The sequence below is a fragment of the Pleurodeles waltl genome, chromosome 1_1 (assembly GCF_031143425.1).
Source record: "Pleurodeles waltl isolate 20211129_DDA chromosome 1_1, aPleWal1.hap1.20221129, whole genome shotgun sequence".
NCBI lineage: Eukaryota > Metazoa > Chordata > Amphibia > Caudata > Salamandridae > Pleurodeles > Pleurodeles waltl.
The window spans coordinates 824,868,333-824,895,243 of record NC_090436.1 but is presented as its reverse complement, the minus strand read 5'-3'; the positions used below and the strand labels follow the sequence as shown (position 1 = coordinate 824,895,243).

At 42.7% G+C, this 26,911-nt stretch overlaps 1 protein-coding gene across 3 annotated transcripts in view; it reads right to left on the bottom strand.

Annotated features, from left to right (window-relative positions):
• Positions 1 to 26,911, bottom strand: part of LOC138287834 (tight junction protein ZO-2-like) — a 390,358-nt gene that overhangs the window by 148,120 nt on the left and 215,327 nt on the right. For all 3 annotated transcript variants that reach the window (XM_069228742.1, XM_069228726.1, XM_069228733.1), the window contains 4 exons: positions 12,470 to 12,572; positions 9,516 to 10,047; positions 2,465 to 2,568; positions 512 to 665 (listed from right to left, as the gene is read on the bottom strand). In XM_069228742.1, coding sequence (XP_069084843.1) covers positions 512 to 665; positions 2,465 to 2,568; positions 9,516 to 10,047; positions 12,470 to 12,572 — 893 coding nt within the window. The remainder of the gene's footprint in view (positions 1 to 511; positions 666 to 2,464; positions 2,569 to 9,515; positions 10,048 to 12,469; positions 12,573 to 26,911) is intronic.

The following is a 26,911-nucleotide window of genomic DNA, read 5'->3' as shown; positions in this document are numbered from 1 at the left end:
GGATTTAAGAAGAAAAATGCATCCAATATCCCCTCGCTGACGGAGCTCACACTTCAGGCAGCCATCTTCTCTGGCCACGAAGATACACGCCCACAAAAAGGCATTTCTGATGTCACTTACTTTGGAAACAGAAACAAAGATAAGCTGTTCTCAATTGCAGGAATCCACTAATTTAAGACACTGATGTTGGAGTCGGGCATGGTTTCTTTTATGGTGCAAATATTTTTACACACTCATGCTGGCATTGTCATTTCCCATATACGTTCAAGTGAAGACAGACATGAGGGTTGGACGACAAAAGATTGTTCACTGACTTCCTGATATTATGCTAAGAAACAAAATAATGCCCCTAAAGACAGAAAATAAAGCAGCATCTCAACATGATACTAGATTTCTCCACTGTCAAATCCTAGACAAGACCCTGTGCTGAGAAAAAAGCTATTGTCTGTTTTAGAGCCATGAAATGCAACAATATAAAGATAATGAGCATAAATACATTGATGCTTCTCACCTTCAATATCTGAGTCGCTGTCATGCAATGAAGGAATATTGATTAGAGTTTGCCTGCTGTCTCTCTGCACAACCAACTGAAGTTTCCCCCGTGACTTCTCAATGAGTTTGCGGGCATCAGTTAAAGACATGTTCTCAGTGACAGTGCCATTGATCTATTGATAAACGCAAACTGTGTTAACCCGGAGAAGCATTTTGTACTTTTGGGAAAATAGAAAAAAAAATGCCACCCTTTTCCTTCAACTTTACCTACATTGGTAGATACCCCGATGATGATATATAGTCATTATGTAACTTTACAAATAAGTATTCATGCTTCCACCGCATTAAAAACAGGCCCAAGGTGCATCCCAATAATTATCAAGAAACGAAGTAAAAGGCCTCCTAAGATTATGTTATAACATAGAATAACATTGTGCTTCTACAGAACAAAGTTCAACTTCCACAAGAAATTTATTTTGAGGGCATTCCTGCATACCAGACTTCAACTCCCAGAAAACCTCTCACTGCTGACCGCACTTTTACTTTAGTCACTTTTCTTTTCTCCCAAATGGGAAATCCACTTGGGATTCAGCATGTACATAACAATGAACGTTGAATTCACGAATGCATTATAAAAAAAAACAAATAATTATCACGCCTTTCTAACAAAGAAAATTGCTTTCCTCAGCCATGATTAGTGTTGACCAACATTGAGATTCATTAACAGTACTAATTACTGGTCATCATGTATTTGCCATTTATTGGAGAAGGAAGGTGGGGGAGCCCGGGATGGTGGGTTGGGAGTTGAGTTAGTATTGTTTTTCTCTAAATCGTTCTCGTCAACTTGCCTTATCTGATACATCCTGAACAAAACTAAAAGGGAGTACTCTTTGCATATTGTTGATTTGATATTGCACATTTACCAAAAATTAGCATTATTAAACTCCAATAAAAACAGTTAATCCTAAATGTAAAGGATTTTGAGGTACCCAATACTGCAAGTAAGTTTTGGATCCAGAAGACTGCCTGAAGGGAGATGGTACAGGCCACTGCACAAAGTATTTTAAGTTTCCCAAAATACTCATGGACTCTTCCCATAGGCAGCTGCATTTATGTGCCTTCTAGAACACTTGATAAGTGTAAAGACAAACTTTTTCTTTTTAAATTAATTAGGCCTGGTGCCGAAATGAGGCAAGCCTATGCATGGAAGGAAGCACACTGCTCACGTTGAGGAGGTGCTTACTTTCTGGAGTGTGTAAGAGGCTAAAGACAAGGAGAACAACGGCACATTGCACTCGTCAGAAGAATGTGTGATTCTTGTTTTGTGGCAACTTTAATTATTGCCTTTCTCAAGGATGGTTCCTTTAGGATAGGGAAAACCTGTACTGCCCCTCTTCATCACATCTGTGAGATCACCACCAGGGATCAAGGATGTTCCTATTATTTCAGCAGACAGGTGGTGTGTGTCAGGCCTATGCCATGTCTGATAGTTATAAGATGTCGGTCTTGGCGAGGTGGGTGAAGGGAATGATAAATAGTAGGCATCTACTTTAAAATCTAACACGTTTTCTTCTCCTTCCACAATAACTGCTTTTCATTTGTTCAGCTTTGAGTTATGGTTGCAAAAACGCACATTCTAACTAAAGAATGGTATAAGGCGTATATTCAAACACGTAAATTGTAAGTGTTTTCTGCTATGGGCTTCACACCATGCATCACAACCTTCTCTGAGTCCAATCAAACCCATCTCGTGTCAATGTCTGAATCGGCACTATTTTCAATCATCATCATTTCGGTCCATCACTGAAAAAGGTATGTTAATTTGGAACCTTTTATTACATTCAGGTTTGATACGATGCTCTACAATGAATCTAAGTTCTACATCTGAATTAAATGAGACTCGGCTCCCTAATGCAGAAAGTAGAGAGGCCCTCCCTATGCACAGCATCTGAGGACTCTGCACAGAACTCACCTTCAGAACAATGTCACTTTCATGTAGATTGCCATTCATTGACGCCAGCCCGGTTTCCGTCATTTCTTTAATAAAGATCTGACTGCCAAGTCTCAGGCCATACTCTGCCAGAAATAGAAAACACAAATTTTCAGTAAAGGGAAACTCTGCCCAATACATTGAGAAGAATGACTGCTGGGGGGATAAAGCATTTTAAAAGGGAGCTCACTGAGGAATATCATCTCTGGCCAGAGCAGAACATACAGCTCCAGTAACAAGCCTCAGTGTGTATGTTCGACCAGTCTACTGAAAGGAAGTGGGGAAGGGGGACCGATTCGACTACAATGTCACAAATGTAAACAAGCTAACTGTGGTGGTAGGTAGCTTTTGGCTCCTGGTAAACATTACATTAGGTCAATGAATATATTTCTTATGATCAAATGTTACATTATGTGATGATATGAAGGTCTTTTGATTTCAAGGAGAGGGTGATAGAAAAAGGTGGTATTAAATGGAAGTGAAACTCAAAATGAAACAATTCACTAGTTTTCTCAGAATTCACCATTACAAATGGAAGTACAAATTAGGTTACTGCCTCCTAATCCTGGAACACACACTTTTTAATTAGGGTCTAAAAACAGGCTAAAACAACATTTCATTCCTTTTTTTCTGATGTACATCGGGCCATTAATATTTAATTTAAAATAATGATTACTTATCATTGACACTTGAAATTCACAAGTGCATGCTGCAGAGTAATTTTGTGGCACCAGAAGCAGACCTAAGGTGCTGCTTGTAAACAAACTTCAGTAAAGAGCTATAACTATCTACATACTCTATTGTCTGAGTTTGACATGCATGCATTCTACTTTTGTTTCACATCATATTTTATATATATATATATATATATATATATATATATATATATATATATATATATATATATATATATGTGTGTATGTGTATATATATATATATATGTGTGTGTATGTATATATATATATATATATATATATATATATTTACAATCTGGGTGGCATGGGGAAAAATCATCGGTTACGTGCAAAAACTGGGATTAGCCCCACATCCCAAGCAGAGAAAATAAACTATGTGACACCTTCTCCCTAAATTTATATTGTGCTTTGGTACACAGCTCTGTAGGATTTTATTTGTGATGTGGACATTCGCTCTACTACTTTACAACCAAACTAGTATTATCTATTAACCTGCGGGTTATGAGTCTGCTCATGGTGCTACCAACCATGCTGCTCGACTCCATATTTTTACATTGCATTCATTGTAAAATATCCCATATGTGCCATGCGTTCGTATAATGAGGAGATGGAATATAGTGCTCAGCATACACAAAGCACCGTTGGGAGCATCAAAAATAAACAAATGCGATTCTGCTTCATTACGTATGAACTAAATTTACTGATAGTTAATTCAAACCATAACGCTACATACAATAGTATTAAAATAGATGAAAGATAAAATTGTATATGTACAAGAATCACTGGCAGGTTTTGAGTTCATGCTGGCTTGAACACGTGTTGGCCCTTGAGCTGGTAATTGACTTGTTTGCTTAAATAATGCAGTTCAGTGGTTCCCAACCTGTTGTCCGGGTCCCCTGGGGGTCCGAAAAGCCTCCTCGGGGGGTCCGCGACTGCTTAGAAAATTAAATAAATCTTAACAGATTAATAAAGTGTATGCAAATACAGTGGCTAAATGTACAATTATAAATTTTAAAACAATGTAAATGTGAAGGCATTTGAAATTGGCAGCTATAAATTAAATTAGTATTCTCAGATTGATTCTTGGGAGCAGTGCAGTGGCATCAAACAGGATATAATATGGACGATGTGTGGCTTCAACTGAATTAAAAAAAGCTCCAACCTTCCTATTAAAATTACATGTATTTTATTTATATTTGTTTACAAATTAAATAAAATGTGTTATCATTTGTTTATGAGTTTGATGAATGTTTCTGTATTTGTTCTGTTATGTTTTACGGTTCAAATCATCAACAATGTTTAGTTCAGGGTCCCCGGCTTCCAGTAATGACTCAGTGGGGGGGTCCCAGATTCCGATTATGATTCAGTAGGGGTCCCCCAGGCTACAAAAATGATAAAGTGGGGGTCCACAGAAGTCAAAAGGTTGGGAACCACTGACTCAGATGGTTCAGATTGTTCATTACAGCGGTCATCAATTTGAAGAAGCTATTTACTAAGCAGCAATCTCAGCAGTTAAACCAGTGGTGAATGGTGCCCTTTCAAGTACGGAGGCCTAAACGAAGAAGGGTGGGGGATGAAAACAACAAAGGTTGGGCCGCAGCATAACATGAGCCAAGCTTTTGAGTTTGTAGTCACAAAAACAGCGAGTAGGCTTTTGCCACTTATATTTCCACGGGTTTGTTACTTCTCCAAGTAAAAAGAGGCCAAACTGGAGGTGCAAGTATTTAATTTCAGGTCCCATGAGAGGGCAAGATGGTGGTAACTCGGGGTTGACTGGTTTAACAAATTGTCAGAATTAGGCTGCTATAACACCTTTTAAAAAAACAAAACAAATGTAGTGGCTTTTGCGACTGATATGCACCAAACTTGTTTCCTGAATACCTTTTTAAAGCCTTTATACAATAGCTCCCAGTTCCAGGGCAGCAACACGTATAGCTGTTGCACCACTGTGTCGACAGCCTGTTCCAGGGTGTTTCATATGAGTGAATCAAATTTAAAGGTCCAGTTAAAGTATCAGATTTGCGAGGCATAGACTGAACCAATACATGAGGATTGGGGAGGGGGGGGGGGGGGGGGGGGAAAGGAGTCTCAGGAAGTGCTTCTCGCTGTAGCTTAATTTTTGACGAGTCTGCTCCCGACTAGTTGATCGAAGATGACGAAAACTGTTCAGAAGAACTTGTACAGCGTTTTGTTTAACTAGGCACTGGATAGCCCAAGGAGCACCTCCAACCCATAGTTCAAAGAACTTTGCTCTTATTACTTTGTGGAGTGCTTTCAGAGCTGGGCCCGAGAGCTTCATAAATAGCTTCTAAAATGAAAAGGTTACAGGTGCAAGCTTGTTTTTTTGAGAGTGGCGAGGTGTACTGTAATCCAGCCGGTGAGTGAATTCAAATTACTAGATAGTTGCTATGTTGTAAAACACTGTAGGTCCTTGACATGCAATTTCCAGGGTTCCTTCATTTTTAATGACGTTCAAAGACCACCTTTGCCTTTGAGTGATCAACTTCTTACTTGTACAAATTACAGTAATCCTTGAGTATGTTGCAGGTCTACATTAGTTTGAGCTAAGAAAACCATGTTGTCTGCATTTTGCACAAAGTGCAAGTGGAAGTTATTCAGTTCATTCAATTCCGGTGAGCAGGACTGCAGTTTTTTATTTCATTTTTGTTTTTTAAAGAGGGCTTATGTCAGCTGCTGGTTGGGAGTCTTTCTAGGCCTCCAAACCTTACTGCATGACTGCGTACTTGCATAGCCTTCACTGCCAGAAATATCTTCCAGATGTCCTGCAGTTGGTATAAGCAGGATGCCAGAAACAAGGCACTTATCACACTCAATAAGCTGTTAGGAGAACTAAAGGTAAACAAATGTGTACTACTGATTTATTAGAAGGTTAGCAAAGCAAGTATTGTGTGACCACAGGTTACGGACCGTATTGTGATTACATAACAGCCACTGCAACTTCTAGAGTGGATAATTACGTACATGTTTATTATGAACACTTGGATTTAATACGGTAGGATGAGTGGAGGTCACCAGTGGCCTTCTGTTCTGGATGGGTAATAGCAGGCAAGGTTCAGTTATTTTACTCAGGACAGCTGACTTGTTACCAATAAAGACTCGCTATAGCATTTCTTAGCTACCAACCTTGGTTACAGGGCGTTTTGTCAGGATCTTTGCTTGGGGAGGGCTCAACTCTGTGAGGGTTTGCCTGGTAGACACTTTGCTCACATCTGAGTTTATTTGGAAGTCTGAGATGGCATGAGGGGCATAAGGTACAGACTACCCAGTTGGTAGTGATCTCTCTCTCTACCAACAAGGGGCAGCAGGCCACAACCTCAATCCCTACTTTAAGTGATCCTTCGTATTATTAAAAGCAGAGCTTGGAGTAAGTCTCTAGTTTATCAGTATAATTTTCTGGTGAACTACAGGAAATTATTAAAGCTTTGAGGAATGAGCCTGTATTATTAAAAGCATCCTAAGGGAATTTGCTATTTTCAGGATTAGATACATGAATGACTGGTTGTTAGGAAAACAAGAGTTGTGTGTACGTTCAAGAAAAAAAGTATTTAGTATCTGAGGCACCATCAATAGTAGGGCTCAGAAGGACTCGAGGAAATATTAAGAAAGGAGACCTTAATGAGTATGTGAAATCAGGAGCAGAGCTTGGAATCAGTTTTAAAAAAGCAAAGCTCTGCATGAACAAATCGTGTGTCACAGTGGGCAGGTTGCCAGTGTGAGATTGTCTCATCAGGGTGAAAATCAGCAAGTCGAGGTAAATTAAAACTACAGAGCGAAACTCTGAATGAGGTTGTGTCATTAAAATGTAGAGCAGGAGTGTGTCTGGGAAATATTGAGATAAGAGAACTGCATGACAGGTCCTAGTAATTCTAGGTATTATCAGGTGCATGGCTAAGATTTCTTAGTTCTGCTCAGTTTTAAAAATGAATGTCCAATATTTAAGCAAAAAAACAAGCTCCTCATACGCTCACTGCTGCAAGTGTAGCCATTTTTTTCCAAACCTACATAATTAGAACAAACAGGAAGAATGTTCCATAGCATTCCAACCTTCGATACACTGAATTTAGACTATGACATTTTGTGAGCACTCACCTGGACGTGCTGAAGCTAAAGAGTGGGTTCTCCTCAGTAACAATTTTCATACCTACTCGTCTCTGTACCACAATTTTTGAGAAAAAGTTGCAAGTGAGATCAAGGTATAACTTGCTTTTCTATCTGTTGGTACAAACTGAGGAAGGCCCGTATTGCATTTTGCACCGTGTTACAAGTACCCCGGAGTTCATGAGGAGATACTGGGGTGAATGTGGAGAGAAGGAACTGGTATCACTGATTCTGGCCGGTATTCCCATACCTAAACTCAGGGAATACAAGATGTTGCCATTTGAATGGAGAACAACATGCAGATATAAAAGTACCGGGTACAAATTTGCATGCCACCACCTAAACCCACGACCCTCCCCCCCCCTTGAGGAAAATAATAGGTCCACATCCACGCCCATTGACCGTTTACCCCCTGTTTGGTGGAAGCAGGTGACGAGTGTGCGGACTTTCTGAAGAACCGTGGTGGGGATAACAAGGATGAGCATAAGGAAGAGCAGGAAGTAAGGAGGGAGCTGGCCTGGTGTAGTATCTACTGCTTCTCCTGTATGTAGCGGTGTTCCCGGCAGCCCTCTCAGCAGAGCACAGGTATTTCCAGGCCAGGAATTACCAGATACAGGATTTTTGGACCAGCTAATTCCAGGTCGGAATATACTAGGGAAGTTGCAGTGGCCTCGGAGTGGTATGCCAATGAAATTTGGTTGATTTTACGTCATTTCTGGGATGGACGTAGTTACTCTGAAAGCATGAGAAATACAAAGATGCAACAGCAAAACCCACTGTGATTACTGAACATCTTTAAGAGATGCTGATTTTTGGATGAAAAAGTGATGGACAAAGCGACTCTGCATTTTGATTAGAACATTTAGTGTTTTTGTTTAAAACCACTGAAGCTAATAAGGGGGTATCCACAATGAAAATGTGCATGACATCACTAGCTTGTACCTTGATTCAGGGATGGGATGAAAATACTTAGCAAGGAGCTCTAGGTAAGGGCTCCAAGTGATCCAATGGAATGTTTCCTTTCTGCTGCAAACTGAACTACATGTTTTTTTCTGATGGACTAGATCAGTGGTTCCCAACCTTTTGACTTCTGTGGACCCCCATTTTATCTGTACTGGGACCCGGGGACCCCCACTGAATCATTATTGGAATCTGGGGTCCCGCCAATGAGTCATTACTGAAAGCTGGGGACCTAATCTGTTAATATTCTTACATTTTCTAAGCAGCCGTGGACCCCCTCAGGAGGCTTGACGGACCCCCAGGTTGGTAACCATTGGACTAGATGCTTAGCCTGCAAGGTTCCTTTCCAGAAAGGAAGAAAGGATATAGCGGCCAACTGTTCAGTACAGTGTATTGTTGGTGCTCAGGGCTGTCCCTCTTGGCACTCCACAAAGGAAGGAGAATTGGAAGGGGGGCACATAGGTGGCCTGAAGTAGGAGGCAAATGGGCGTGCCTGGGAGGAAGGAGGCATAGCCAGTGTCTAGACAAGGTGGAAAGCAGGAGTGTCTCAGGATAGGGTAAATGGGAGAAGAAGTGCACAGCGCGGTAGGGCAAGAGGGCAGGCAAATGTGCATTGACAGTAGGGGGCAATATGGTGTGCTTTGGACAGTCAGTGGGAGGAGAACCGATGGACTGTGCATCTCTGGGGGCAAGAGAAGCAGAAAACAGTCAGTCACAGGTGCTCTCGGGAAAGGTAGAAGCATAGTCCTCACCACCTGAAGAAGCTTTCCCTCTGCTGCCAGCTGTCCCTACAGGAGAAATTGCTTGTTTTGCTCTTTTCTTTTCTCTCCCATTACTAGAATGGCTAGCAGTGGGACTCTCTTATTTATGTTCTGTTTGTACAGGCAGAAGGTTCACAATGTCTGCACAGACCACAGTATTTAGTTTTGCCATAATGACAAGCAGAGCAGTCACTTTTCAGGAGCCTTGGCATAATACTTCACCTAAGGATGCTCCCATGTCATGAAGGTGAAACCTAAAAACCCTACAGGACACTTAAAACACTAGTAAACTTCACTTGTTAGCAACCTTAGTAACTTATAACAAGAAATCAATGATCACTATATTATTTGCTTGCATTGCTGTCTTCAGTAACCACATTAACAACTGCTACAAGGATATTATTTTGAAAGACGTACAACCCAATTGCTCACAGAGAATAAATAATCATTAAATATTTATGCACTTATTAATTCAGAGATATAGGCCCTTTCACCTACCCTCAGTTGGCTTGTTTTTTGCTAAAAGAACACTGATTGGCTTCCTGTCCTCGCCCTGTCGGCCATGAGGCATGTGATGATGGTGAGGCTCTGGTGACGGGCTGCGTGACTGAAGTCTGTCTCTACTGTGACTCCTTTGTACTCCCTTTTCATATCTAGAATCCACAGGTTTTCGGCCATAACCTTGTTCAGGGCTGTAGTCGTAGTTACGATCATAAGTCTCATCTCTATCAATACTCCGTACAGGATCCCTTCTATGCTCCAGGTCCAAACCCCTTTCACTGCTGCGGTCACGACTTCGATCTCTATCTCTGTCAAAGGGGCGACCTCTGTCCTGGTCCCGTCTGTAGCCTCTATCTGGACTTTGTTCGCGGCTGTGGCTTCCATTGCCGCTATGCCAGCTTGTCTCACTGTAGCCACTTCTGCGGTCGAACTGGCCATCATCATTTGCAAAGTCATACCCTCTGTCATCATATTCAAGAGAGGGGGATTTTAAAGCAGCAACTTGAACTTTTCGAGGCCTTTTCACTACCTGTTGATGATAAAACATAAAATTTAAAATACAAAAAATATATATATTTTACAATTGCTTGCAATGGTACCTAGAACTTTGTGAAACACTTTGCAAACTATTAACTTTCATTTATTTTTCACCAGTATGTTTTTACGACTGATTTCTATTTAATCCTAAAAATCAGAATATAATTAAAATGTGAAATTTATATTAGGCCTGGAGGTAATTCAAATTAGGCCTGCTTGGATGTTGATGTGGTTCACTGATTTGGGAGACCCATACCTGTCCAGTAGCTGGATGGATCTTGAAAATAAAACGTCACTAGCGACACTTTTGCAAACACAAAGCACACAAGCAAACTAGTGAACATTTTGAAACTTGGCATAATCTTGCAGGGGGAGTGCCACCATGCCCCGCTGACCTGTAAGCCTGGGTCTTCGAGGTGGGAGCCATGGTTTTATCTGCCTTTAATTGGGGGATTATGGGAGCTGTTCAGCCTACAAGAACCCCCACACACCTCCTCGATCATAGTTAGGGAAGGTGGCCTGTCCTGGTGCCTGGAGCCCTGACCTGAGGGAAATGGACCTCCCAGTTTAAAGCCATTGCTTTGCACGCCTCTCATGAGGGATTAAGGAAGCCTGACAGCATGCAGGGGCCCCAGACTCCTGCTTGGTCCGATGGCACCCCTACCCTTGGTAGGAAGGGTGACCCTGCCCGGTGGCAGGAGCCCTGGCCTGTTGGGACTGGGCTTCCCAGGCCAAAGACATGGTGTCCCTCATCTCTCATAGGAGAGTACTGGAACGGCTCAGCCTGAAGTAGCCTTAGACTCCTCCTCTGTCCAGCACCACCCTGGGATCTGCCCAGTGGCTAAGGTTTCAAAGGGTCCAATTTCCACTCCACACCCTGGAGGGGCTCAAGATACTTCCACAATCTGCAGCCACCATGCCCTGTGTAGGGTCTGTCACCCCAGTCCATTGACTAAGTGTGCCTTCAGTTGGTATCTTCCTGGTTGCCAAGCCTGGGGATCAAAGGAGGCTTAGGTCCCCAGCCTCCCCTTGAGCCTGCCAGGGTAGCAATTTTTCCGAAAACTAGAACCCACGGGAGACAACAGTCATCGTTAGCTGTGCAAGCTGGTCCACCCGTCATCTGGATGGCTAGCCATCGACCCATCTACTGCTGAATTAGCCCGGTGATCAGATGGCTTGGGCCAACCTGGCAATTAGTGTGTCCAGGTGGCAGCCGATGACACCGTCTGTGCTCAGGAAGCTCATTTCTAGAGCTACTAATTGGCTTCTTGTTTCTGGGTGACTCCACTGGTACCCGCTCCGGCCATCTGATCATTCTGCTGACCTGCGAGGGAGCATGCAGCACAGAGTGAGAGGGGGAGTCCCCCATGCCATGCAAGACACAGTGGATGGTGGCACCCATTAGCCTGTCTCCTAACCCTCATGCCGTCTTTGCGGCAGAGGGACTCCGCAGGAGCATGGGTGCCCACAGAGAGACAAAAGCTTGGCTCAGCGGATGACTTTTGATAGATCGCAGCGAGGTAAGCTGCTCTGCTTCTTATGAAACCCCTAGAATCAGGATGTCTATAAATGATTTAACATCATTTGCCCCATAAGTATGTAGGCCAACCAAGACTCCACCGCACTGCAGTATAAATACTGTTTATGGGAGATTCTAACTTCGAGGTCTTAGGTCACAATCCCACAGATGGTAGCCGTGTCCACTGGTCCTCAGCCAAGCACATACACCAAATGTCTGAACCTGTGGTTCCTCTCATACTGAGCAGGATTAACACTGCAACAACACATCATCAGTAAGGTAAAACTAACCTGTCTCTCAATGGTATAAACTCCGCTCACGTTCTCTATGAGTGAGTGAATATTCAAACGCTTAGTGAATTCTGCTTCACACTGATATGAAGAGCGGACATCAAAGGATCAATAAGTGACATCACTATGAATGCTTGGTTGCCACAAGCCTGTTACCCCTGTGGTAATATTTCTGCCACCTCCTGCTTGAAACTCAAAACATTAGAAAGATTACAAGGCCCCGATTTCAGTCTATATTCATACTGAAAATCGAGATCAAGCAAGCATTTACCTTTTGATCTGGGGACAGTGGCAGATGGGGATATGGACTGGGGAAGTACAACTGTCAAACAATAATGCAGGTGTCCTAAGACAAGCTCAGGAAGGACTGAAACTCGAGTATCCCTGAGTAATGACAAAGAAATGCTGAGGTGCATTCGTACACCCTCTCATTCACTGATATATTTGTGAATTCATTTTATTGTAACCTTAATTCCACTTGAAAAACAGCCTGTCAATGAATTATACGAATTAACAGCTCAAGACTATAAAGTTTCGAAAAAATGAAGGAAATGTCATGCACAGAAAAGTAAAGAAATGTGGCACTCTGACATAAAAGTACTCACAATAGTAGCTACTTTCCCGCATTTTCTTAACTGCTGTACTGCAAAGGAATGGGGAACATTTTCTAGAAGAGTTCCATTCACCATAACTACTCGATCAAGATCTCTGGAAAATAAAACATTCAACCAGTAAAAAAAATTATATGCTTTTGTCTACTAAATCGAATAAATTATGAATCCACACAAACGGGTGTACATTATTTCCAGCTGAAAAAAAAAAAACAATACCAAAATATCTGGAGTAATTGGCTTCAAGGATCAACTGTGATCTCCAGCACTGTGGTCAGTTAATGAAGTTTAGCAAAGAGCACTTAATTGGGTTTTCTTGTCAAGGCGTTATCCTTGTTTTGTGGCTCAAATTTACTTATTGTTCTGGTTGTACATGCCACTCACCTACAACCTTCAGCCAGCGATGAAAGGTTGCTAAGCAAGCCAAACACAATGTATTATAGGAGACATAATCAACCTTAAACATTTTTAACCTCCTTCCCTGCCCACCATTACCAAACATGGCCCATATGAATAACCATTAATTTAAATACTATTCACCCCTTTCAGTGTTTCCTATTGCATTTAACTTTTCCATACTGATACAATGATTGTTCAGTGATAGATCTGCTAGGGTGATCTGTAGTACTATAAGATATTTAGGTCAGGTAAGCTTGCTCACATCTGTTGAGACATTTTGGGAACAGTGTCCTTTCTATAACAAACCTATATTGAACTCTTTGCCTTTTAGTTCCAGGGAACATCTTAGTTTGCCATTCTACTTTATCCAGTACTCACGTTTTGCCCCAGGGAGCAGTAAGCATTTGTATGGTTCTATCTATTTAGTAGAGTTGTTATCTTTCTGCATTAGGGAGTCACAGAAGTGTGTAAGCTGGGAATCCACAGATACTACTTTGAAACTGTAAATTGACAGCATTGAATACTTTAGCCCAGTAGTTTTCTGATGTAGGGCAATGCCACATTAGATGCATGGACGATGATACCCCCCTTCAGGACCTCCAGCAGTTGTCAGCATAGTCTGAGGGCATCTTTAGGTGTAGTCACTCCTCTCTGCTTCCAGATAAACCAGATACAGAACACCCCGCGTCCATAGGATATGCGCACCAGCCTCAAGGCCTTGCGACGTTAAAGATTCTCCTCAGCAAAAGCCAGCAACACCAGGCACAATCGGGCAGCACCCCTGGGAGTATGTGAATATCCAGCAGCCATCTGCTGTGGCCAGTGAGCAATTCTCTGTCGCATCTTGTTCCAGAACACACACCAACCTCTCAGGGTCTGGAGAACATCTATGGCCACTTGACTGCTTTTGCTCGGCAAAAAAACGGCTGCTGAAGGCTTCGTCCTTCAAGAATGGGTTCAGAATCGGCCATTAGGCAGCGCTTCTGGCACCCTTGGCTGGCCCACGTCACTCTGCGTATGCCATTAGATACCAGACTGCTTTAGAGGTACATTACTACTGCTCCCAATTTGGTGGGGAGCATTTGAATACTCCATATTGCTGCAAGTAACTCCCGCCTAACTTTTGTTTTAAACATAACTGACTGGTTCTTTATACCAAAAGGCTAATGATCATTACAAGCAGGGACGTTATTCCTACTCATTTCTCAAGACTACCCCTTACTACAAAGTATTTCACCACTCTGCTAACTTTTATACATATACTGAAATGAGCGAGGAACAACCACATATCTAAGTGTATTAAGTACTAACATTTTATATTCATAATTTAATTAAGTTATTAATAAATGTAAGTATATTGTTTAACTCAAGCATTATCATTTGTTTTCCAGTTGTTTTCTCCCACAAGACACTCTCTTTATAAAGCTACATCTCCTATTTATTTAGTCTTTTGATGGGTAATGCAAACAAATGGCGCTACTGTTCTTGGAGAAAACATAGAAGAAAATAAGTTACTTACCTGTAACTGTAGTTCTCCAGTATTGGAATCTTTCATAGATTCACATGCTTGAATCATTCCCCGTCGTCGAGATGGGAGTCCCGGTATAAATTTTCATAAGTAATGTTAAAACATATTGAAGAGAAAAAGGCCCTAGGCCTCTTCAATTTGATAGTCCATCAGAGTCATTTTGTGAAAAGGACCAAACTTGATCCTCCACCAATCAGGCAACAGCACCCTTCAGAACCTCCTGAGAGAAGCTCTAGCACCTCAGATTTTCCACGCACAAGTGCGTATATTACAATGAGTATATGTACTACTAGAAAGAAAGAGGTGAAGTGAGCTTCTCCGGGGAGGTGGGTGGGTCGCATGTGAATCTATGAAAGATTCCAATACTGGAGAACTACAGTTACAGGTAAGTAACTTATTTTCTTACTCCAGTATTGGAACTTTCATAGATTCACATGCTTGAATCAGAGTAGAAAGCAATAAGTATGCACATTGTAAAATGACAACCCTTTTAATAAACAGGTTATCTTAGACCACAAAACCTTATCATCATCATGTATAAAGTGATGAAGTATATGAGTGTACTGACATATGTCCCTACATATATATCTATATATAGATATACATATATACACATCTATCTATACACACGTATATATACATAAATAACAGTATGTTTTTATCTCTAATATAAATAGGTATATTCCTGTGAAGATACATGCTGAAATTTAAATAACAAACCAGTATGAAAACATAAGACAGTAATGTAAGCTGATCAATATCTGATAACCCGCTTACTATGGGATTATGATAGTGTTCCATTATCTTTAAATACATTTTTTTTTTTTTTTTTTTTATGTGCATACCTTTTCTAGGATGGAGGGATGTAGGAGAAATGGCTCACCTTCACCTGAAGAGATTCCTGAGAACCACTTGGCCCACTGCTACCTCTCCGTGCGAGAGGGACTCCAAGCAATAGTGCTTAGTAAAGGTATGACAGCTCTTCCATGTTGCTGCCCTACATATGTCTTGTAGTAGCACTCCGGCAAACAGTGCCGCTGACGATGAGACTTTTCTCGTCGAGTGAGCATGCACAGATGACTGCAAAGGTTTGCCCGCTGCCTGATGTCAGAAGCGAATAGCAGAGGCGATCCATCTTGAAATACTCTGCTTGGATAGCGGGTACCCCTTCCTAGGGGCCCTGTACGCCACAAATAGCTGATTAGAGCATCGAAAAGCTTTTGTCCTGTCCAAATAAAATTGAACGCATCGCTTCACGTCTAGAGAGTGCAATGCCCTCTCTGCTGGAGTAGATGGATGAGGGAAAAAAGACTTGAAGACCAAAGGTTCGTTAATGTGAAAGTCTGACGGAACCTTTGGAATAAAATGCGGGTTAGTGCGCATTAGTAGTCTATCTTGTTTAAACTGTAGGAATGGCTCTTGGATGGAGAGCGCTTGTACCTCACTGACCCGCCTAGCTGATGTAAGAGCTATCAATAAGGCAACCTTCCACGATAAATGTTTGAGGGAAGCACGGTGGATCGGTTCAAAAGGATGCTTCATCAGTTGTGCCAAAAAAATGTTCAGGTTCCACGAAGGAGGTGGAGGTCTGAAAGGAGGGTAAACCCTGAACAGCCCCTTTAGAAATCTCTTAATCAGCCGAGAAGAGAAGAGCGAGGGTGTGTCCTCTGAACGTCTGTATGCAGCCATGGCTGCTACATGAACTTTAATGGACGAGTGTGCTAGGCCAGATCGAGCTAACTAAGAGATACGGCAAAATCTCTTCTGGTAGTGAAAGAAAAGGGTCAATTTGACGTTGATGACACCAGGCACAGAATCTCCTCCATTTACACTGATACGCCTTGTTAGTGCTATCCGCTCTGGCCTGTGACAAAATATCTCTGCAGTCCTGCGGGATATTTAAATGCGCAAATTCTCTGTGGTGAGGAGCCATGCCGCTAACCGCATTGAGTGTGGATCGGGGTGTCGAACTTGGACGTTGTTCATTGTTAGTAAATGAGGTAACGGTTCCAGCGGAATATGAGGTTTGACTGAGAGAATGAGGAGCTCTGTGAACCAATGTTGGCGCGGCCAATACGGGGCTATTAGTATGAGAGTGCACGGTTCTGTTTTCATCTTCGTGAGGACCCTTGGGATCAACGGAATGGGAGGAAAGGCGTAAGCAAAGATGTCTGACCAGACTATCGAAAACGCATTCCCCCAAGATCCCTTTTGGTGATGCCAACTTGCGAAGAAGTGGCATTTGGCGTTGTCCTTCTGCGCAAACAGATCCACTGTTGGTGTTCCCCACTGGGAAAAAATCTGGGTGAGTACCGTCTGGTCTAATTCCCACTCGTGGCATTCCGATTTCTGTCTGCTGAGTGCATCTGCTGCTTTGTTGTTTATTCCCGGCAAATGCACCGCCGACAGTGCGACGCCTTGCTGCGAGGCCCAGTTCCAGATCGCTTGGGCTTCCCTGGAGAGGGTGAGAGATCTTGTACCTACTTGTTTGTTGAGATAATGCATCGTAGTGGTGTTGTCCTTTCTTATCACCACTCGCGATCCATGGATTCTTGGGAGAAACGCTTGTAAAGCAAGGTGCACTGCCCTGAGTTCTAGCCAATTGATATGCCTTGATGCCAGATGAGTTGACCATCTGCCACTTATTTTCAGGTCCTGTAATACTGCGCCCCAGCCTTCCAGTGAGGCATCTGTTGTTATGGTCCACGGGCTGGCTGTTGAAGAAACGAGAGACCGATTGAGAGATGATGTTTTTGAGACCACCACTTGAGAGTTTTGATCATTATCGGAGTAATTTGTATCTGGTCTTCGAAAGATCCTGATACTTGAAGCCATTGACGGTTTAGCTGCTCCTGCAAGGGGCGCATCTTTAGCCGACACAAAGGGATCAGAGGTATGCATGAAGACATCATGCCCAATAGTGATTTGAAGAGACGGACTGTAACCTTTAGTCTTCTTTGTATGAAACTCCCTAGGGTTTGCAACCTTTGTTGTCTCTCTAACGTGGGACATGCGATGCCGGATTCCGTGTTCAGTTTTGCTCCCAGAAAAGTAATACTGCGGCCTGGTAGAGGGTTGGACTTCTCCCAGTTGATCGTGAATCCGAGATTGGTCAGCAAGGAAACGCACTTTCTTGTTGACTTGTGTGCTCCTGTGTAAGTCTTTGCCTTTATTAACCAGTCGCCTAAGTATGGAAAGACCTGGTGCTTTCTTTTCCTGAGAAAGGCTGCCACTGGTGCTAGGCATTTGGTAAATATTCTTGGGGCTGATTTGAGCCCGAAGGGAAGGACGCGATATTGATAATGGCTCCCGGCTACGGTAAATCTCAGATACTTTCTGTGGGCAGGGTGGATTGGTATGTGGAAGTATGCGTCCTTGAGGTCTAGCGATGACATAAAATCTCTTTGATTGAGACGCAGAAGGACGTCTTGCAGGCTGATCATTCGAAACGATTGCTTCTTTAGGTATACATTTAGTTGCCTTAAATCGAGGATCGGTCTCCAATCCTTCCACTTTTTTCGAATTATGAAGAACCTGGAATAAAATCCTGTTCCTCTTTGAACCCGCGGCACCTTCTCTATAGCTCCCTTGAGAAGGAGCTTGTAAACCTCTTCTTTGAGTTGTTGAGGGTATCTTGAAGGAGTCCTGCGGGGAGGGTTGGGGGAGGTTTCTGGACAAATTCTAAAGTATGGCCCAGTTCCACTAATTGTAGGACCCACTTGTCTGACGTAATGGTCTGCCATTGACTGAGAAATAAGGAAATTCTTCCGCCCAGGGTGACAGGAGGAAGACTGGGCGTAGCCGGCGCCTCGAAGACATCAGGTTCTACGAGCTGCATCCTTAGCAGGGCGGGTTGAGCGTCCACGGCCTGCCGGTCTATTATAGGCTGGTTGAGTCGGCTGTCTTTGGGAATAGTATGGCCGAAATTGTTGTGAAGATGAGGGATAGGAAGAGTATCTCTGTTGTTGATACCCTCCTCTGTGAGGGATTTCCGATATTGCAGGGTCCCTAGTGACCTTGCAGTGTCCGTTTTAATTGACTGTAGGGCTTCGTCCACATGTTTCCCAAACAACGCTTGGCCATCAAAGGGTAAGTCTAGGATCTTATTCTGGACTTCTGGACGAAATGAGGTGGCTTTGAGCCAGCCCTGTCTTCTTAATACAGCAGCGCCTGCAAGCTGTCTGAAAGCAGTGGTCGCTATGTCCATTGCGCAGTCTATAAGCTCTGCAGACGCACGTTGACCCTCTTGCAGTCTTATTTGCCTCTGATTTTACGTCTTCCGGCAGTTGACTAATGAAAGGTGCAATATCTGCCCAAAGCTGTCTGTCGTATCGAGACAAAATAGCTAAGGAGTTGGCAGCTCTAAGCACTAAGCTGGCCATAGAAGAAAATCTTTTTCCTATGTTGTCTAGCCTTCTACCCTCCTTATCTGGGGGCGCAGAAATTGGAGCCGAAGGATTCTTTGATCTTCTTTGAGCCGCTTGGGCTACTACGGAATCTGGAGGAGGATGGCCTGTCAAGCATGTTGGGGCATCATCTGGAGCTTTGTATTTCTTATCCAGACGTGGTAAAACTGCTGTGACAGTTGCTGGATTAGTCATGACTTTAAGGCCTTCTTCCCACAAGTAGTTCACCATCGGGATGGAACGCACAGACTTCTGGAAGGGCTCTTTAAAATCATAAAGGAAACAATCTGTTTGCTTCGTAGGTAGCGGTAATGCAAAGTGCTTGGCTGCCCTCTCTAAGAGATTGTGAAAACCTCCAATGTCTTCAGGTGGGGACTCCACCTTCGAATGAGAAGGAGAAGATGGAGCAGGAATAATATACTCGTCCCACTCTGAGTGAGCATCTATGAGCTCTCCTTCTTCTTGATCTCCATCTGAAATGTCAGTGTCCTGGGGAATTGTCATGTCTGGGGTAGCCACATCTGTGAGATGCAAAGTCGTCGGTCTTTGATGTGAAGTAGAAGGACCAGAAATGGGCGATGGATGAGGCTGTTCTCCTTGTGGAGGAAACCTTCTGTTATAATCCACCAACATGGCTCTAAGGCCAGTAAGCAGGTCGGAAGGAATATACGTTCCCTGTTGATACTGCTGATGCTCCAAGGAAGCCTGGGGATCATAAGCTTCCTCATATTCCTCCTCTTCCTGATATTTTACATTCAATTCAGAGGGGCTGTGGGCCGTACCAAAGGGCCCATCTTCGTCTGAATCATCATCTCCCTCCAAAAGATGTACTGGTACCAGGGAGGATACCTTACTAGGTGAAGTGTGGGTTGGAGTTAATGTTTCTGTTCTTTTTTGGTATTTTTCCCTCGTCGACGGTGTCGTCGACGATCTCGTCGACGACGTGTAAACTGACTTTGTCATAGACGGTGCCGTCGATGCTGGACGCACTGTTATTTTAATAGCCGCAAGCTTCGCCGACGAGTCTACCGTCGACGAAGTCCTCGTCTACGGTAAAGCTGATACTGACATCAGCGCCGTCGACGATGACGAGGTGTAGACGGTCGTCGACGCTGAAGTCGTCGTTGTAGTTCTCGTCGACGGTGGTGTACTCATAGACGATGTCGCCGACGGAGCCGTGGACGACGGAACACCTGAAGTAGTTGGAGTCGTCGGCAATGCGCTCACCGACGGTGCCGTCGACGGGGAATCCGTCGACGAGGCCTTTTTTCCAGTCACAGAAGATGGCTTTTTGAAAGGCACAGATGGTGGAACAGATGAGGATTTCCTGTGCCTCTCCGAACTGGAAGAATGTTTTTTCCCCTCTTTACTTGAGTCTAGTTGGGGAAGAAGATGGGCTGCGACCCTTATAAGACCCTGAAGCAGTCTTTTTGAGGGCTTTCCTTGAGGTTTGTGAGGGAGATCTAGAGCGTGATCTTGCTCTTTTAGTTGATCTCTTGGAAGTGGATGATTCCTCACTCTCAGAATCAGAAACTGGATCCTTCCTATGCTTCAGTTTCTGCAGCCATATTAGTAATCTGCCTTCTCTATCCTTTAAAGTTTTAGAAGAAAAAGTACGGCAAATCTTACAGTCCTTGGCTGAATGATCTGGATAGAGGCAGTAAATGCAGTCTTGATGAGGATCTTCAGAATGAAGTCTTTTCTTCCCACAAGTCTTGCAGTCTCTAAAGAGACTTTTCTTTTCCTTGTCAGACATAGTTGAAAAATAGCTGACAAATCAAAATAATTGAGTTTCTCCGAGAGAAAAAGAGCTGAATAAAGGTGTGAAAACAGAGCAGAGCTCTGAGGAGACTCCCTAGCACGACGTGCGGTAGAAAATCTGAGGTGCTAGAGCTTCTCTCAGGAGGTTCTGAAGGGTGCTGTCGCCTGATTGGTGGAGGATCAAGTTTGGTCCTTTTCACAAAATGACTCTGATAGACTATCAAATTGAAGAGGCCTAGGGCCTTTTTCTCTTCAATATGTTTTAACATTACTTATGAAAATTTATACCGGGACTCCCATCTCGACGACGAGGAATGATTCAAGCATGTGAATCTATGAAAGTTCCAATACTGGAGTAAATATAATTATTTCCATGGTAAGCAGAGACCCCACAGTTTTATGTATTACAACAACTGTAGGAATTCTGATGGACAGTACAACATACAGATAATCTGTGTACATTTAGAACCACTCACAGTTAAAAGTATTACTACGAGCCCCAGCAAGGATTATACAGCCACTTAAAAGCCATATTCCACTTCAGGTGAATAAAGTTGCAAAGTCATTGGTAAACAAAGACAATTACCCCTTATAGACTTACTCGTCCACTTTTGTCCATCACAAGTATTTCAATGTAAGTATGGGTCTTCTTGCCTGGCCTTGTAAGCCACCAACTTCTAGCGGGACAGAGCACAAAGCTGTGCTTTGCCTGAAGGTTGCGGTACAGTGAACCTTTAGAGTAAAAGCAAGCACTTGCAAAGCAATAGGTCTCGAATTTCAGAGTTAGAGCGCTTTTGGCGCTGTGAATCACAACGTCTTATTTATGTGTTTTGGTTTTGAGTGTAGAGGATGTATGTGGAGTGGAAATTTGTGTGACAAGTATTTTAATTGTGTGGTGTGGAGTGTATTTGAGTAGTGGACTTATGTGGCATGGTGAATATAAATGTGTGAGAGCTGCATGGAATAGATAGAAAGGATGATAGAGAGGGATATGTAGTTTATTTAGGAACTGGTGCAAGGTTTCCTCTCACACAAGGTACAATGCAAGTTTCCCTCACACAGAAGGTACAATGCAAGCTTCCCTCACACAGAATACACATAAAATTGTGATCATATTGCTGGTATGATGCACTAACATTGAGGTTGCATTTTTTGCTTCCATAAATTGCTTCCCTACAGTGGTAATGAACATAGTATAGGAAAGACTATGTAGGTGCCTATATTTATTTGTTTTATGTGACACCTCAGACAGCGCCTACACATCAAGAAGCGAAGTGATAATTCCACTGTGCCACTCACTGCTGAATGCAATTTTCTATTTGTACACGAATACCCACCACAATGACAATTAAAAACGAAGCCATGTAAACCTGATTTTCTTGCACTGTTTAGCTGTGGGTGAGTTTTTGCTTTGCTGTTTCATGACCGTTGTGGCTTCCCACACAATGGGCAATGAGCTGGGTCAATGTCTCTGTTGACCAGCAGGTTACATGAGGAGTGAGGACAGTGCTAGAAATAACTAATGTGTGTCAGACTGCCTTCTTTATGTAATGAAAAACTGTCATTTTAGTGGTACAGTGCAGCTGAAAAGAGCTCAAAAGTGAAGTAAACATCTGCATGCTAAAAACAAGATAATCCTTCTGAAGGAGGCGTGGGAACAGCTGGACACAAAGCAAAATCCATTGTGCAACGCGAACACAGTGCGCAGCCTCCAACGTGACTGAGAAGAAGGAACCTGGAAAGTGCCCATTCTGCTGACTGATCAGAGTTAGAGAGACACTTTTATTTACAGAGACATTAAAGTATCTCAGTTCTGAGTGGAAGAGGACATGGGCAGCGCGAGCCACAGTTGAACATAATCTGCAAACAAGGGAAAACTATGGATTAAATTAAGAATAATTTGTACGAGAGGATTAGAAATCACAAAATAGAAGAAAACTAAAGTCTGCGAAACAGCCATTTTTTTCTTTTGATTTGTAGTTCCGAGTTATGTCAGTAAAACATATAAAAAATGCTTTAATTTTTGCAATAATTTTCTCCCCAGTGACAAGAGCAGCACAACTAAATGATTCCAACGTGGTACCTTATTTTTCAAGGAGTCAAAGCTCTCCAGGAGTCCCTTCACTAGTAAGGGGCTTGTCTAGGTAGACTGTGATCGTTCTGTGGCACAACACAATGATTTTGTAGGGAAAACTCTGAGGACTTCTTGTATGAAACTACAACTGGTGTGCCCAATGTAGAATTCTTATCTGCAAATCACTTTGCTGTTCGCTACATATTACAGTATGAACCCAAGGCATATAATATGTCCTGCATCAATAGCAGTGTTAAACTGTTCTTTCAGTACCCTTAAATTGGAAACATTTGCTACAGTCACTTCGGCTATCAGTAATGCTATTTTTGCTTACAATTAATACGGGTCTGACGACAGCAGCATTACACTAACATTCTCTCTGTTGCGGGCCAAACGTGGGGGTGGGTTCAGTGTTGGAGACTCCTGATTAACTGGAGACATGCTGTTCTTAATAAAACACTATTGGCTGCATCTGGCTTTAACTCTTCAAACCAAAATGCATATACTTAAAACAATCCACAGAACATAAAAGTGCCAGCTGATGCCTGAGGAAACCTACGTACAGTTCAATTAGAGAAGAAGCTAACACTAACCCACCTTCTGTAGTCTGGCCTACACCCCCACCATTGGCATCAGTTTTTTTATTTTTTCTATTTGCAAGAGTGATATTTTAAATTAGGACTTCAGTCAGACAAACAAATAATATCTTTTGAGCAGGCTCAGTAGAAACAACTGCTGTTGCTACAGGTACCTTGTAATTTCGTTTTATACAAGCATTCTTTAAGTCCGAGCTACACATGTCATCCAAAAGTAATCCCGTCTCATTTAAAAGTAGTTCTTGCATTTGGTGATTACAATGGCCCAGGCTGCCTCATTTTTTTATGTTTCATTTGAGTAGAAGGGAGACTCCTTTGTTTCCCAACCTCCAATGTAGATGCCAAGCAAAACATTTACAATGGTGTCACCTCAGTCGGTTAAAACAAATTTTATGACAAGAACGGAGGCTCTTTCTTTTCTTGTTTATTTAAATAGCAGCGCAGTCAAGAAACTACAAATCCCATAAGGCAAACAATGGCAGCCAGTGGGAGACAAAACGTAGTCCAGAGAGTCCCATCAATCACCAACCAGACAACCCTCCTAGTAGTTATCTTGTCCGTGAACAGCCCTCTTTTCTTGCTGCCCGTGGTCAAGAAAAGTACATTCATAGTGTTTCCGAACAATTTGTCTTCTAGATGGCATAATATTGTTGTTTGCATACTTGGGCTTAAGTCTGTTTTCTCTGACGCATGCTCTCCTTCACAGTTGGCTTGTAGCCGCATGCTTGTTTTCTTTGTTGCGCTTCGCTTGCGCTCACAGTCCTGAACACAACGTTCTCCTCAACTTACGGTCGCCATTTTGGACGATGGTTGAGGTGGACTTCATGTTTTCTTACCTGCTTATATTTTGGTTTCCACACGGCGTTTGTTTCTTCAGCCATTTTCCCTTCTGTGGGTTACGAGAGAGATCCTTTGTCTCTTAAGGGATTTCTGACTTCCTGGCTTCAAGTCACTCCCTTTTCCCCGCCCATAGGTGGAGTTGAGCTCTTCTGTACCCTCAAACTCAAAATATTAACCCCTTCTTTACCATTTTTTCCAGACAGCATTTTCTAATACTTTTTACAATGGAGATTGACAGTTCTCCTATTTCTTGCAATTTGGATGAGGAGGAAGAGTCCATCAAGGATAATTTGAGAGACTTTATACAAGTCTCGTGGAACAGGCAGTTTCTGCCTCTATGAACAAATTATCAAAAAAATGGAAGAAAAAAAAAAATCAATGTTTAATCTGGTATCTAAGAAGATTCTGGCCCAGTCTGTGGGGGATAGCAGAAAGCACCCTTTTCCTTAAAAAAGTCTCAAAGGTGGCGCTGTTGGTTGGTGAGAATTCCTCACAACAGGCGGAGGACGTGGTTCCTCATAGGTCTCCCTTAAGAGAGGGGATTACAAACATCAAATCATCTCTTAAATGTACTACAAAGTCCAAACATATATCGTCCCTTATAATTATTTCAAAGATACTAGACACTGATGACGACTTGGGTGATGGAGTCTCGGACGCTGATAAGTCAGATGACGACAATGGGGACCTTTTTGTCTCCCCTCCTCCAAAGAAAGCCAAACTTTCATCTTCAAACGTTTCCAAAACTGTCACAGTCTCGGACTCTTAAGGGGTCGCTATGTTCGACCCACATTAAATCCATCACCCTCACTCAACGGAATGGTTTCCGGCTGACTATGTTGGAGAATATGTTGCCTCAAGTCAGTGCACTCCTCTGGATAAACAGACTAGTACCGAAATTACGTTCTGAATGTCCTCAGACATCTCTTCAGTCCAAAATTACTATAACACCTACTATTGACCTTTCACTCCTTACCTTTTTCACAAAATTTGGCAAAGATCCATGCAAAGGAGTGGATAAGGCATGGTCCACATGCCAAGACATCTTATTTGTGGTGGGGACATTAACACGCATCTTTGATTTAGCGGAGTCAGCAAGGGTGGAACAGGCCTCTATTATCCCAGATGAGTTATCTTTATGGGTCCAATGTGCTGTCTGTCTCCTGGCCAATGCTAATGCCGCAATAACGCATGAGCACACAAAAGGGCTCCTGCTCAAACTGGATCCCAAGTTGGTGAACCTGGCGGTCTCCGATCCAGGTATCAGGGTGGAACGCCTTCTGTTTGGATACTCCTTTATCAAGGAGCTTAGCAACTATGTGGCTGCTTTCGCGTCACTAGATAAAGTAGAGCAATCTTTGAAAAATATGTTTTCTATTTGGGTTTTCTCCAGGGCCAGCAGAGGTAGGAACTGCATTGCCAACCGTTCATACAATGTCCAAGGTTCCCGTGCCACTTTCCAATCCTCATTCCAGGAGTACAGACCTCAGCTTTATCCACAGAAAAGTGGCAGATTTCGCAGCAGAGGAAATAGAGGTTCGAGATATAACTCTCAAGCAGGTGAGTCATCCTTCTGGCCTTCCTATTGTAGGAGGTCGCCTATTGCATTTTCTTCCAAAATGGCAATTGATTACTACAGATCCATGGGTACTGAACACTGTTTAGGGTTAGGTGATAGGACTATTCAGAACCTCTTCAGGCAATGCTTCCCCATCCTCCCCAGTTTTCTGCAGAGATGACAAATCTAATCTTGTTGGAGGTCCAAGCTCTTCTTCAAAAACAGGCTCTTGTCCCTTGTTGTCTGGATACTGCAGGTTTCCTCAGTTCGGTATTCCTAGTTCAAAAGAAGAACAAACAGATGTGTCCAGTTATCAATTTAAGACAGTTCAATCACTTTGTAGTTTATCGCCATTTCAAAATGAAGACCATTGTACACCTCAAAGATTCTCTCTTACAGGAAGATTGGATGGTTCGTTTGGATCTTCAGGATGTGTATCTCACTGTACCATACATCTGCAATCCAGGAAATTCTTACAATTCCAGTGGCTAAACCAGACTTTTCATTTTTCCTCTCTTCCCTTTGGTCTATCTTCTGCTCCATGATGGTTTACAAAACTCTTGAAACCGGTAGTTGCTTTTCTCAGAGCTCAAGGAGTCAGATCATTTAGTTGGATGACATTTTATCATCAATCTAGAAAAATCTTCCTTAATTCCAGTACAGCAAATAGAATTTCTAGGCTTCCACGCAGACTCTGTCTCCGCTACTCTTCAATTGCCCTCAGCAAAAGTAAAGTCTGTCAAATCCGAAATCCTTCATGTTTTACGCACTGCTCAGTTTTCTCTCAGAACTCTAGCAAGGACAGTAGGTTTTCTGTCTTCTTCGATTCAAATCATTTTTCCAGGCCCACTTCACTATCGGGCTATTCAAAGACTAAAGACTTGACATCTTCAAAAAGGTCTTGTTTATTCAGACATTATTTCCCTAGATCAAGAATCTCTAATAGAGTTACAATGGTGAACAGACCATTCAGAGGCTTGGAACGGCAGAACCATTTTTGCATCAGCCCCAAATCTTATATTGGAATCGGACAAAAGTCGTTCAGGTTAGGGTGCCCGGTGTGGCCCGATTTAGACTCGAGATACATGGTCACTAGAGTAGTCCAGGATGCATATCAATTGTTTAGAGATGCTTTCCGGCTCTTTTGCAATCAAAAGCCTTGCAAAAGACAGTTTGTTGTTCTATCCTTCTCAGCATGGATCACATTTCGGCAGTCCATTACATCAACCATTTGGGGGGCACAAAATCCAACCTTTGACAGATCTAGTGAAGAG